The 15,138-nt window shown below is 38.2% G+C and overlaps 1 protein-coding gene across 6 annotated transcripts in view; it reads right to left on the bottom strand.

Annotated features, from left to right (window-relative positions):
• The window catches only part of SETD2 (SET domain containing 2, histone lysine methyltransferase), a 78,807-nt gene that overhangs the window by 41,344 nt on the left and 22,325 nt on the right, over window positions 1-15,138 (bottom strand). For all 6 annotated transcript variants that reach the window (XR_011250831.1, XR_011250832.1, XR_011250830.1 and 3 more), the window contains exons 3-7: window positions 9,872-14,235; window positions 7,208-7,339; window positions 4,381-4,509; window positions 1,015-1,138; window positions 13-90 (exon numbers count right to left, since the gene is read on the bottom strand). Coding sequence is in view for 1 of the 6 variants with exons in the window: in XM_069561618.1 (XP_069417719.1) it covers window positions 13-90; window positions 1,015-1,138; window positions 4,381-4,509; window positions 7,208-7,339; window positions 9,872-14,235 (4,827 nt within the window). In the remaining 5 variants the exon portion in view is untranslated. The remainder of the gene's footprint in view (window positions 1-12; window positions 91-1,014; window positions 1,139-4,380; window positions 4,510-7,207; window positions 7,340-9,871; window positions 14,236-15,138) is intronic.

The raw sequence follows: 15,138 nt of genomic DNA, 5'->3' as shown, positions 1-15,138 counted from the left end.
ACCTCAACTTACTTTTTGAGTCTCACAGTTCGGTTCACAGCTGTGATTCATGAACCGGGAGCAATTTCCTTTCTGAGTGGCATCTATTATCTAGGGAAAAGGATAATTTAAGAGTTAAAAATGAGACCTTAAATATATGTGCATTTTGCAAAAGAAAAGCATCTGGCAAATTTAAGAGCCTTAATCTCCTGTTCCTTTAGAGAACTCTCTCACATAACTTTACACATCACAGTGTCAAATATCCAGCTTAATTCTGAAGAGATCTGCTATCAACATTTCACCTCTAGGTCAAATTATCTCCATATTGATCAATGTCTCATTTTCTTTTGGCTATTTCTTACATCCTATTATACTATAATCTTACTTCACGTGTATAAAACTTCATTTTAAAATGCATGCATGAAATACCACAGTATGTAGCTCTCAAGTTTGGGTATGTATCTGAATCCACTGGAGAGGTTGTTAAAACTCTTGCTGGGTCCACTCTAACAGTGAGAAGTCAGCACATCTAAGGATAAATCCCTACAACTTGCATTTCCAGACTGAATAGAGGCAGACATAAGAATATAGCTAAATTTATTAAGCCAATCATTAAAGAAATTGTAAATGGTGCTCCTCACTAAAAAACAACTTTGTTGGAAAACAGTTTTCATAAAAGCATATTTGTGTCAATATATAATAGGCTTACTGTCACTTTTAAATGGTTTAATAAAAAATATTTTCAACTTCTCAGCTTTTAATATATTGATAAATATAATCCACATAAACAAAAGCTCTTTAGAAGACATCCATGATTTTTTAAGAATTGTAGTATGAAACATGCATGTTTACATTTACATATATATGGAAATTTCTCCCTCATCATTTTTTTAAGCAAATAGAAAAAAACTATACACATTGTTCAGCTCCTTATTTTTGCCACTTACATTTCAGAGATCAGTCTGTATCAATGACCCCTTTCAAACTCAACAATTTCCAGATCTGCTTCAAAACAAACGCATTCATGCCACTTACCTCATCATTCTTCAGGGCCATGAAATAGTAGTGGATGTTTTTGTTTCGTGCATACTCCTTTACCCGGGCTTTAAACTCTTTATGATCAAGTACCTCTCCACAATATTCCAGGACAAAGGTGTTCCTGGCCAAAAAAAGAAAAAGAAGTCTGTTAGTTTTCTCTAAGATTTATCAATAATAAGTTCTCTTCTTGGCTTCTTTCAGTTAGCTTCTACCCTTGATTGTTCTTCAGTAGTAACTTATCTGTTTCTTCTCTATTGAAGGTATTAATTCTCAGTCTCTTCTCTCTCCCTTTATAAAAGCTCATTCGCACCAATGATTTCAAGTATTACCTCCATATAAACAAATACTTCTCTATGCTTTACTCCCAAGTTCTGACAAGAAATGACCTACCTGGAAGTTTTCTCTAATCCTTGCAAAATAAATATGACCTGGGAATTCCCTGGGCCAGTGTGTAGGACTTGGTCTTTCACTGCTATAGCCTGGGGTTCATTCCCTGGTCAGGGAACTAAGATCCCCTCAAGACACACAGCAAAAAAATAAACGAACATGCCCTAACATTAACCACTGGCATTCCCTGGTGGCTCAGTGGTAAAGAATCCACCTGCTAATGCAGGAGACATGGGTTCCATCCCTGATCCAGGAAGATCCCCTGGAGTAGGAAACGGCAACACATTCCAGTATCCTTGCCTGGGAAATCCCATGACAAAGAAGCCTGGTGGGCGACAGTCCATGGGGTCACAAAGAGTCAGACACGACTAAGTGACTGAACCACAAAGAATACCCAAGAGAATTTTTAAATGTAAAAATGTAAATCATTTGTATTTGCTATGATATACTGACAAAATCAGTATATTTCTTTTTTGGGGGAGGGACCATGCTAAAAAAATGCTATGCTTAAAACTTTAAGAAGTCGGAAACAAATATTTAGAATAGTTAAATCCACAGAAATGGCAGATTTAGAGGTTGCCAAAGGTAGGGAAGAGGGAGCAACAAGGATATTCTGCTGACTGGGTTAAGGGGTTTCCTTTAGGGGTGATAGAAATTTCTGTAACTAGACAAAGGGGATAGCTGCCCAACATCTGCTGATGCTCAATTGCTCAGTTGTATTAGACTCTCTTTGCAAGCCTTTGGACTCTAGCTTGCTAGGCTCCTCTGCTGCTACCGCTGCTGCTAAGTCGCTTCAGTCATGTCTGACTCTGTGCGACTGCATAGATGGCAGCCCACCAGGCTCCCCCGTCCCTGGGATTCTCCAGGCAAGAACACTGGAATGGGTTGCCATTTCCTTCTCCAGTGCATGAAGGTGAAAAGTGAAAGTGAAGTCGCTCAGTTGTGTCTCAGACTCCTAGCGACCCCATGGACTGTAGCCTACCAGGCTGCTCCGTCCATGGGATTTGCCAGGCAAGAGTACTGGAGTGGGCTGCCATTGCCTTCTCCGGAGTTCATGCCTAAAAAATCTCATGGATGGAGGAGCCTGGTGGGCTACAGTCCAAAGGGTCACAAAAAAAACTGAACATGACCGAGCAACTAAACACACAACATTAGTTCAACCTGGACAGCACTGCCTTCCATTCCTACAACCTAAAACTGGAGGGTTTGGTAGGGATTTGCTTGGTTTCTTGGTGGAGTCTGTCATATTTAACACTAACTAGTAGTTTTGTTCCAAATACCTACTTACACTGTGCACGTCTGACAGTATGTCCTTGTTAAGTGGAAATACTCTAAAAGTGAACATCTAAATAGCTTGGAATCTGAAGTTTATAAAACTGGTATTACCATCAGCATATGGAAGTTACATGAGTGAAGGTGTCAGAAACATGGAAGCATTAAGTCCCAGTATGTTTTACCAAAGCAGGGTTCTTTGTGAGTAGCTGAGGAAAGCTCAAGAGCTTTAGGAAATTGTAACCTGCTATGTGAACCAGTCACGCACTTTCTCCTCTCCCATTTCCTTCTTCATAAAGGAAATGGATTTCTGAGCCAACGAATAGTCTCTGTTGCATATAAGAATTTATATATTTAAGTTGAAGCTATGTTAGTGCAGACGCTGCCAAAAGACAATAGTATCCATTACTACCCTGTAACAGAAGTTTATGTCCAAACTGGAATTTCTTTAAAAAATAAATACATTTTAAAAAAAGATTCTCCAAAAGAAAAACCTGGCTAGCCTGCATCTAGATCAGAGTTAGTGACTTTAGAAACACACTGGACTGCCTTGGGAAATACTGAGTGTGATGTCTAGTAACAGACAAGGGAAGCTTGTCTATGATTTATTTAAAATATTATAAAGGATCCACTGAGTTTGGATACGGAATATATTTAGATGATTCTGTGAGATATGTTTCAAAGAAACAATTTTAAAATGGTTATGAACCAAGATATTGTGATAATACTTTGTAGAAAAGGGAAATATGATGTTTCTACTATTTACTTTTTTTTTAAATGAAACATTTTTCTGATTGGTTCTCAAAATGATAGAGTGATATGAATATCAATTCCGACCTTTCAAAAGATACATGAGGATTCCTGTCAGAAAACTAAAGTAGCTGGTTGCTTTGAATCCTCACAATAAAAAGATTAAAACCCCTCACCCCATTCCAATTCTCATTCAAGTGTGGCCATATGCTTAAGATTCTGAGAGAATAGCTGTGCTTTAGTCACCAGGAGCCAGCAACTGTCTGATTTTCTTCCTTTATTCCTTTGATGTATTTAAAAACATTCTTCCATCATAAACACATGTAATCTATACATACTTAACTTTAAAGAAAAAGACAATCAACTTTCATAAGAATACTTAAATATACTATGTATAAAAAATGAGTGGCTAAAGGAAATACCGAATATGGTAGAAAATAAACTGATCTTTTATTGCTTTACATATAAAAGTAACATGAGTTAGACAGAAGGCAACATTTATTCATTCAAAAATGTTTACTATTTATCAAGTATGCTTTAATTCTCTATTCTAATATCCTTAGACACTCTCCACCACTCTTATCCCAACTCAATTTTATACAGAATCACTGTTATAGATTCTGTCCTAACTCCTTTTTACAGAATTTCATGGGGATTTGGGGGTTCTACACAAACATTTGGTAATTTGGAATTAAAGGTAACATGACTATCAGACAAAGAAGGATTGGCCTATTCCAAACATCATAAGGGACAAACTGCTCTCTCATATATATAGAGAAGAGATTTCTATTTAATTTCCTAAAATAATTAAAAAAAAAAAACTGGCTACCAAGCATCATTCTGCACAATAATCATTATTAAACTTCAGTGTAATAGGCAAATTATTTTCCTAAAAGGTATCTAATCAACTTCAGCAACACAAATGAAAGGAAAGGTGATTAAAACCTAACTTACGAAGGAAGGTCTTTAGCAGCTCTCAAGCCCCAGCCTTTCTTTTCTGTGAGGATGACTTCCACATCTGCATGCTGTTTCCTCTGAAACCGTCTATTGGAACAATAATCCCCATTTGGACACCGAGAAGAACTGAAGAGAGACAGGGAGCAAATTAATTCTTCAAAGCAGCAAAAGAACTAAAAACGTGTTCACTAGAATTATGTAAATATATCCATATCTTTATGGCATAATCAGTAAGCATATGTGTGGTAAACCTCCAAGTGAGCCTTCCTCAATAATTCTTTCCATCATGAAAGGACTCCTTAGAACTGAGTGCCTACACTGTTAGTTAAACACATGGTGCCAGAAATACAGTCTCTCAACTAGTCACTACCCCTCCCTCAGAGTGCTAAGACACATTTTCAGACTGCATGGAAGCCTGCGGCACTCTGACAACTATGCAGAGTAACTTATCCTCAATCGGCGCACCTTCTCTTATACTCCACTCCAATCATCACTAATTTCATCTTTTGAATGTAGCTAATTACAAAGTCATTAGTAAACATATCCTTGTTCAGAGTAAGCACAACATGAAGTAGCAAGACTCTTCCATAACGGATTCTGGAATAAAATAAAAAATTTACTGAATTCTTAATAGTCCAAAGCTGACAGGCTCCTCTGCCCATGGAATTTCCCAGGCAGGAATACTAAAGTGATTGCCATTTCCTACTTCCAAGGATTTTCCCGACCCAGGGATGCAACCTGCATCTCGTGCATCTCCAGCGCTGGCAGGTGGATTCTTTACCACTAGCGCCACCTGGGAAGCCCACCTATACTATAAAGCACCTTAATAATCTTACGATGGTTAAAAATGATACAATTTTCACTCTGATTGTTTTTTCAAAAATCACATTTTTTAATGTAAAGATATTATTTATATGAAAAATACTGAACCTGTCTATCAATAGAAGATTAATATTTACACGTTAACTATGAATAGAGTACACAATATAGTCAAGGGAAAGATCTGGGTAGGTCAAAATATGTAGCTCTGACTAGGTCTCCAAAGCATATTAAAAGTGTATGTGGCAATTCTGGAAATAAAAGCAAAAATAAACAAATGGGATCTAATTAAAATTAAAAGCTTTTGCACAACAAAGGAAAATATAAACAAGGTTAAAAGACAGCCTTCTGAATGGGAGAAAATAATAGCAAATGAAGCAACTGACAAACAACTAATCTCAAAAATATACAAGCAACTTATGCAGCTCAATTCCAGAAAAATAAACGACCCAATCAAAAAATGGGCCAAAGAACTAAATAGACATTTCTCCAAAGAAGACGTACGGATGGCTAACAAACACATGAAAAGATGCTCAACATCACTCATTATTAGAGAAATGCAAATCAAAACTACAATGAGGTACCACTTCACACCAGTCAGAATGGCTGCGATCCAAAAATCTGCAAGCAATAAATGCTGGAGAGGGTGTGGAGAAAAGGGAACCCTCCTACACTGTTGGTGGGAATGCAAACTAGTATAGCCACTATGGAGAACAGTGTGGAGATTCCTTAAAAAATTGCAAATAGAACTACCTTATGACCCAGCAATCCCACTGCTGGGCATATACACCAAGGAAACCAGAACTGAAAGAGACACATGTACCCCAATGTTCATCGCAGCATTGTTTATAATAGCCAGGACATGGAAACAACCTAGATGTCCATCAGCAGATGAATGGATAAGAAAGCTGTGGTACATACACACAATGGAATATTACGCAGCCGTTAAAAAGAATTCATTTGAATCAGTTCTGATGAGATGGATGAAACTGGAGCTGATTATACAGTGAAGTAAGCCAGAAAGAAAATCACCAATACAGTGTACTAACACATATATATGGAATTTAGAAAGATGGCGATGACGACCCTGTATGCAGGACAGCAAAGGAGACACAGATGTGTATAACGGACTTTTGGACTCAGAGGGAGAGGGAGAGGGTGGGATGATTTGGGAGAATGGCATTGTAACAGGTATACTATCATGTAAGAATCGAATCGCCAGTCTATGTCCGACGCAGGATACAGCATGCTTGGGGCTGGTGCACGGTGATGACCCAGAGAGATGTTATGGGGAGGGAGGTGGGAGGGGGGTTCAAGTTTGGGAACGCATGTACACCCGTGGTGGATTCATGTCAATGTATGGCAAAACCAATACAGTATTGTAAAGTAAAATAAAGTAAAAATAAAAATTTTAAAAATAAATAAATAAAATAAAATGCAACTCAAAAAAAAAAGCGTATGTGGTAAGTGAGGGGGAACAAAGTTTCACAAAGTACATACAGTAAGAATTTCCTTTCTACACATAAAAAAAGGAAATGTCTACTTCTGCTGCTACCGGCATAAAAATTATCTGGAAAGATTACAAATAGAGGGATTGAGGCTTAGACCAAGACATTTTACTTTAAGCACTTTTGAAATGTTAGGATTTTAGTTCATTTTAAAAATTAAAAAATGCCAACACTGACTTCTCAGGACATGAACCTTACAAGAGGTAAAAGGAGACTGGGTAAAAACTGGTATTGCTATGTCAGCATCAGGGCTACTTTACAGAGCACGTTCAGTGTGTGTCATGATCTAATGCAAAATGTGAGGGAAATCTGTCTCCTTCTAAACTGGAGACTGGAGTTTTCATCTCTAGTTTCACACGCGAGATTTCATGGCTCATAAATACTCAACAGTAGGTAGGACGAGAAAAGTCAAAATTTTACTCTTAATAATTCTTCTCAATATTTAGAGATATTTAATAGAATAACCGAGCAAAAGCAGAGCATTCTAATTTACTTACCATTCAATCATGAGAAGACGATTAAGACAATCTTCCCCACAGGCTATTTCACCTTGAGCTCTTTCATCTTTAGAAAGAGGTGTACACTCACACTGCATTCGCTTAATATCCCGATGGGATTTATTCTTCTTTCTATTAGGTAAAATTTTATTAAAATTGGTTAAATAAATGTCCTAGCATGATACAATATACAGTCAAACAATGCCAAATTTCATTTGTTTTCCATTTAATGATTCTGGTTAAGTCAATCATTTAAAAAGACAAAATGTCAAACCACTAAGCATTTATGAGACTGAAAACACTAAGAACTGTGTTGCAAAACAGATGAGAGGAAGCCTCAGCCTTGGCAAATGGGAAGATGGGATAAGCTCAAGTCTATTATTTTGGACTCAGCCTTCTTTCCTAGTCCCTGTCATCTAAGCCTCAAATTCTGAGCAGTTTCAAGTTAGTACTCATATTTGGCTCCACAGGAAAATTGGAGAACTCATGAGTATCAGGTAATATTAATTAAAGTTAAGAATCAGTCCTTATGGACTTGTTTGTGGTTCAGTGGTTAAGACTTCATGCTTCCACTGCAAGGGGGTAAAGGTTCAATCCCTGGTAGGGAAACTAAGATCCTGTATGCTGCCATGTGGTCAAAAACAAAACAATCAGTCCTCATGGTTATACAAATAATAGTTGAGATACTAGGCTGAGGAAGAAAAGGGGCTGCTAAAAAACAAACAAACTAAAAGAACAAAAATAGGAGTTTTAAATCAAGAATCTAACTCAATCAAACCCTTTAGAGACTCCTTCAGCAACATCATTTTTGTGCAAATCCTGTTTTAAAAAATGCAAGGACAGATGAATAAGTTCCCCTTCTTAAGATCAGGGAACTGTGACTTACTCTTCAACTAACAGACAAGTGAAGAGCACAGCTGCTGCTCTAGGAGACTGTCTTAATCTCCTAACTAATCTGCTTTCACCTTCAACATTAGTTCTTCTACAGTCCGTTTTAGAAAGTACCTAACCAGGGTCATGAGAGTTTTCACCAATTTGCAATAATAAGAATGATTCATCTGGATCAATTAAAGACATAATTCATTAATACACATAAGAATGTGCTTTGCCTGTAGAAAGATGACGAAAGATAAATACCTTCTCGCAAGTTCTTAAAAGCTATATATAAAAGCAGCAGTTTTATTTTGTACTGCTCCAGAAGACCAGATGAGGACTAGAGAGCCCAGATTTCTTTCAGGCAAGCCTATTTTCACTAGACATAGGAATGCTCATACTTGACAGTAACTTGTCTCCTCAGTGGCTTCTACAAACGCCCAGCATATGTCAAGCACTTTAAAATGTTGCATATGTACTAAGTTGCTTCAGTTGTGGCCAACTCTTTGCAACCCTGTGGACTGTGGCCTGCCAGACTCCTCTGTCCAAGGGATTCTCCAGGCAAGAATACTGGAGTGGGTTGCCATGCCCCTCTCCAGGATTTAAAATGTTGTATATATATAAATGCTTCCCCCTGCAGAAGGCCCTCAAATGCCTCTCACCAACCAAATTTATCGTGTATAGTCTTATATGTATCTGAAACTCACTGCTAAATAAAATCCAGAGAGTTGGGTTAATTTTATTTCTATTCCTGTAGAAAGATCACGTAAGTTGCATGACTCTACTCACAAAATACCTAAGGACTACTACTTAATATAGTCAGTATTTTGAAGTTAAACCTAATTTACAACTAGATACAAATGAATGTTACTATAAGAGGTTCTTTTTATCTTTCAAAAAAAAAATTAATTTTTTTTTTTTAATAGGAAAAACTTCTGATGGGTCTAACGTTAAGATGAAGTCTTTTACCTTTTCCACAGTGGAAAATGTCTTCATTTTAAAAAATTCTGAATGCTTAAAGGGATGATGGCTAAGTTGATTCTCAACTAGAGGAGAAATTTCCAAAAGGAGGTAGGTGATTAGGAGACTATAAACTTTTTAAACACATATTCAACATATATTTACATTGAGAAAATTAAGACTATCAGAAAGAGGTGAAAGAAAGTTGACCAAGAAGCTCTGCTCTAGAGGATTATGTTTTCATTAGCCTATTCTCATTATACCTTATTTCCTGTGAGGGATTTTACCATTTATTTCCTAAAAACTCGTTATCTTATTGCCAAGCTTAATCTATTAGCATCAGATTTTAAAACATGACAAAAGAACACTGTGTTTCAATCTAGTTCTAGTTTGTGAAGTACCTAAAGACATTCTTCGAAAATCTTCACAATGAAGAAAAAAAAAAACCAACATAGCTTTTTTTTTTCTCTAAGAGCAGACTATTTTGCTGGAGTTTTGTTCCAGTTTCTCTTCCAGGTTCACATGTAAAAAGAAATTTAAGAAAAACTGGGTTGCTCTATATACTTTGGTTTTAATGTACTTCTAGGACCAGAGGTAAAGGGAGGAAAAAAAAAAAGCAGACATCCCCTCCCTGAGAGGAAAAAAAAATTGAGGGAGGGACTCTACCACCACCAAATCTAAATAGGCAAACATACTTTTTAGATTTTTTAATTTACATTTTATCACACAACCTATTTTATAAAGTTGAGCTCATATATTAACTTCCGAAAGCTAAGTTTTTTCCTACAAAAAGAGGTTAAAACTTCTCAGACAAGTATTAATTTGGCTTACCTTTCTGTTAAATAAACATTTTCTTCAATCAGATCAAAGTAACAAGGCATCTTCCCTTGCTTGGCATATTCCTTCCACCGCTGGGGGTCCCTGAAGTCCTCCATGACACAGGAAGGCCCAACCAGCGCTGAGCCGAGGGGCACTGCTGTCTCTCCCTGCTCTATCTCCACTCGAACTTTCTTTCTGTCCTGAAGCTCACCATCACTTTCAGAATCACTCTCCAACTCCTGTCTTCTTTTTTTAAGAGGTCCTCTATCTTTCATATCATTTCTGTCTAAGTTTTTCAGAAGATCTTTCTTCTCATTCACAGCCAAAGAGTCCTTAATGGAATTGCTGCTTATTTCAGGCGCTTGCACTGAACCCTTGTCCTTCTGAAGGGACAGAAAAAACTTACTGGACTGACTAGAAAAGTGAGATCCTCCACGTTGATCCCAATTCTCCTCCTCTTCTCGGTCATCTGTTAAGGAATCTGGTACCTGCCCTTGAACTCGATCATACACAAGCCCAGCTCCTGGCGGTCTACTCGCTGACCTTGGATCCCAGTAGCCGTTGCCTTGCCAGTAACTGCGCACCCCGCTACACTGTTCTGCACTTTGCTGATGCTTGTGTCCGCCACAGGCTCCATAGCTGCTGTCAGGCTGCTGGTATGTGCTGGTAGGCTTTTCTTGTTGAGAGAAGTCCCACCCTAGGTTTCTGAGCTCCTCTGATGAGCGGACGCCATCCATGCGGGAGATCTCATAAGAAGAAGAAAAGCTTGAATCTGTTTTCCCCAGTCGACTATCTGCCCTGATCGGAAAAGCAGTCTGTTGCCGAGACTTACTTGAGACATCTTCAAAATCATCAGAAGAATAAACTGGTAGCTCTTCTTGCTGCTGAGAAGCTATTTTAGTTTTCACCATTTCCTCAGAATTTGAATGCCCTAGAGGGTCGGATTTTATGTCTGGATGACTTGTACTATCAACCCCATCACTCTGAGGATGAGCAATTTCAGGCAGGTGATTATCTATCTGTTTTCGGCTGGGCTGTATAAAAGAAATTTCAGAGTTTTTCTCTGCTGCTTTATGAAAGAAGAACTTCTCAGTTTGAGGACAGGATTTACTTGTTATACTCTCAAATTTTTCCTCGTATGAATGTCTCCTTGGCTCCAATCTCTCATCTTCCCAGTGATCAGAATAGTGTCTGTAACTCTGACTGCTCCGAGAAGAACAAGGACTAGTTTCTTCCATGGTCAAAGTAGAATTCTTTGGCACAACCACAACAGACTGAAGACGGTTTCTTGGAATACTGCTATCATCAGAATCTGTATCCTCTGAATCACTTTCATCACTTGAACTTTCGGAAGAACCAGAATAATCTTCATGGACAGTAGATACAATCTCTGAGGCATGACCACTACTGTCACATTTTAAGGTATATGTTACGCCATCACTGTCCTCCATAGTTAAATTCAAATCACAAGAAGAAAATACAACTTCTGAGTCATCAGAAATATGTGCATGTCCTCTTCCACCTTCTTCATCTAAAGAGATCTCTGGTCTTCCTCTTCTATCAGGCAATAAAGAATTCCCTTCTTCATGAGCCTCCTGCACACATTTCTCAGACAGTCCATTATTATGCCTGCTATCCCATGAAGCAAATCCCCTTCCTGAATCAGGAAGGTCACCACCTACTTCTATTACCGTTTCTTTCTCTGCATGCTTTAAAAACTCTGAGTTTTTACTCTTCAGCACAGCATCCAAAACTGGAGATATATTCTCTCCACGTTGCAAGAGAGTTAAACTGTTCACTTTCATTCCTGGGGGAAGACTCTGAAGAGATGAAGCGATACATGAGCTCCCTGGAGTTTGATATAAATCATCAAAATGATTAACAGAAGCTGAGCTAGTACTACCAACACTCTGCTTATATTCTCCACATGCAAATTTTGAGTGCTGATCGGTTAGATTTCCATTATCACATATAACTGTTTTTGATTTCAAATGCACATTCATAAAGCTATTTGAAGACATCTTCGAGACTAAAGGCTCAGTATTTTCAGCTCCAGAATGACATGAAGAAGTGTGGTTGTCATTTGAAGTACAGTATATATCTGAATCTTTGGTTTTACAGCAAGAAACTCTCACCTCAACTGGTTCTTTAACAACTGTTTTGGAATAATCTATAGTTATAACTGGCAAAGAAATGAGTTGATCTTGGTGTGGTGACACCAGAGGTTCTGTTTCTCTAGATGCGCTTTCTGACTTACTATGCTTCATGCAAGTATCATCCAAGTCTTTTTCTTTACATCTATTAGTATTTTGAAATCCATTTGATGAAAGCATGCATGTTTTGACCGAGGGGGATACCTCTGATCCAGTCACACTATCATCAGAAGACATCAAAACAGTGTCATGTTTAGAAGTGCAAAATGCTGCCAAATCAGATTCTGCCCCTGGAGACCCATTTATATTTAATTCTGTGGGACAATAACTTCTTAACTGATCATTCTTCACTTTACATAAAGAGTCTACTTCTTTAATACTATCATGGCTATCATGTCCTATAAATTCAGACTTAAAAACAGGCGATCCATCTAGCTTTTTAAAAGTAGGTGAATCATTTAATCGATTTGATGGAGATGGAGACCGAGTCTTCTCTCTCTCAGGAATTTTACTAATCACTCTTAATTCACTACCTTTTGAACAAGGAGTCTGTAAACTAAAAGAATGAGACTGTCTGGTTTCCTCATTCAATTCTGTACAACAGAAAGAATTTTTAAATTTATCAGACTTGGATACAGGTTTTGAAGGGGCAGATTTGTAACGGGAAGCATTGTTATCATGCTTGGAATATGATGACCCCCGTCGGAATCCGAGTTCATTGGGGGGAGAACAGCATCTTTTCATTGCTTCATTTTCTGAAGTCCTTTTGGATTCTCTTTCTAATTTGGAAGAATACTTTCCTCTTTTCTCAATCTCTAAGTAAGAGGACTCAGTTTTACAGTCTCGGTCAGATTTAGAATAGGATGATGATGTCCTTAGGTCTCTGTAAGAGGAAGAATGAGATGAGGTGCGCCTTGAGTATGTCTTCTTATACTCATCTTCTGAGTCAGAACTCTCTCTCGCCCTGCTATCTGTATATGCCCGAGAATAGCGAGTCCTTTCTCGATAGGGGGAACTCCTATGGTAGCGACGATCAGAGTCATAATAATGGGATCGTTCTGACCGAGAATAAGATAAACTAGTTCTAGAGCCTCTGTCAGATCTAGACCGAGATCTGCTCCTCCTTCGTTCTCTCTCTCTACAGCGAGAAGATATATACCGAGTATCTCTTTCAAGTTTTGAGTAGCTAAAATATTTATCATCTCTCTCTGTTTTAGACCGTGAAGATTTCCCTAAATCCTCACTTTTAAAAGTTGCTAAGCTCTTTTTTGAATCTCTTTCTCTGTCAATGTTTGCTGAAAATTTTAAATCATGTGATCTTTGACTTGAGGAAGTCCGTACAGAATCTTCATCAGATTCTGAACCAAGAAAGGTGCCTTCAGATTGTGAGGATTTCTTCTTAGAACCTGTTTTTTTAGAGCCCAGACTACTCTTAGAACTATCTGGAGTTTCTTCTTCCTTCCCAATATGGGAATCTTCTTTTTGTGAAGGAATATCTGCCTGCTCATTCAAACTGTGAGTTATGTGTTCTTCTGAACTATTAGATACAAGGTCCTGTTTAGTGTCCACTTCTGATGATTCTGGTACAACTGTTACTGGTGGCTCCTTCAAGGCTCTAGCAGCTACATCTACAGGTGCTGTCATCAGAACTGCAACTGGTGTGTGTGGCAAGGCCACTGGCTCTGTTACTGGTGCTGGTGATGAGGGTGTTGTGGCTTGTGGAGGTGGAGGTGGTGGAGGTGGAGATGAGGGTGGCGAGTCTACAGTTGTTGATTCTGCTATGACTGCTGGTAACGGTGCCATGGGAGGAGACAGAGATGCCACTGCTGTGGTAGCAGTCAGCAGTGGCCTGGATGTTACATGAAGCAAATGTTTCTTAAAATGGATTTTGCCCAATTCTACCCTTGATTTCGGTGGTGAAGATTCTTCTGTAGTAGATAATGTATCTCCAATGTCCGTCTTAACTTTAGGGGTCGAGTCTACTTGAAGAGGTACAACTGGGGAATTTGGAGTATCATTTTGCTTTTCATTGCCAAGTGCAGTCAGAAACCTGTTCTGCAAAGTTTTCTTTGTAAGGCTGAAGCTGAATGACACCTTCTGTCGTCCCTGTTCCTCCAAATTAACTTTTGTCTTGGTGCCTTTGGGCAAAAACCGACTAGAAGCAACACCTTTGAACATTGGTCCTTTGATGAAACCTGTTTTCGGCACATTTTCAATCTTTGCCTACGAATGAACAAAAAGAGCAGTTACTACTACAATAAAGTTACTTTTAAATGGCTAGCATCACAGTTTAAAATGTCAGAGAAATGAAAAGCCCTTTTTAATGACAAAAACAGCATGAATTTCATTAAGCTATAAAAGCATTTAAAAAATCCTCTTTATTATGGAAAATTTTAAACATACCCAAAGGTAAAATGGTTTAATAAACCTCTAAGTACCCATCCCCAGTTTCAACAATTATCCATATTTTTCTACTCTTATTGTCTTTTAAAGGATTTTACAGTTTTAGAACTATTTTCCAAGCAGAATTTTAAAAATCTGATGTGTATTTCAACATACATTATAAGAGGACATGGATAGACAGCAATAGCTAACATCTCCATCATGAAAATACTTTGTTCTTGTCCCTATCCTGTAAGAAACATCATAAGTCATTACAACTAGTGGTCTTCTGGCATCACACAGAATCATCACTTGCAGGGACTACTTGAGGGGACTTCCCTGGTGGTTCAGTGGCTAGGGCTCCACACTCTTAGTGCAGGTGGCCTGGGTTCCATCCCTGATCAGGAAACTAGATCCCACATGCCACAACTAAGAGTTCACATGCTTCTACTAAGGATCCTATGTGCTGCAGCTAAGACCCAGTGCAGCCAAACAAATTAATAGATTAAAAAAAAAGAGAGTCACTTGGGTACTTGGTAGAAATATAGATCTGTGACAAAACTCCAGGAAATATCAATTCAAGAGCTCTAAAGTGAACAAGAAGTTTGTTTTGTTTTCTGAAAACAAGCATCTCAGGCAACTCTGAGGGACTTCCTAGACGTGGGGAACCGCTGGTATAGAGCAGTTTCCCACCTCACTCATTTTATAGATGAGGTAACCAAACCAAATGAGAACCAGGCCTTT

This window comes from Ovis canadensis, chromosome 19 (genome assembly GCF_042477335.2).
Source record: "Ovis canadensis isolate MfBH-ARS-UI-01 breed Bighorn chromosome 19, ARS-UI_OviCan_v2, whole genome shotgun sequence".
NCBI classification, from domain to species: Eukaryota; Metazoa; Chordata; class Mammalia; order Artiodactyla; family Bovidae; genus Ovis; species Ovis canadensis.
Note: the sequence above shows the minus strand (reverse complement) of the source record. Positions and strands in the feature narration are given on the sequence as shown.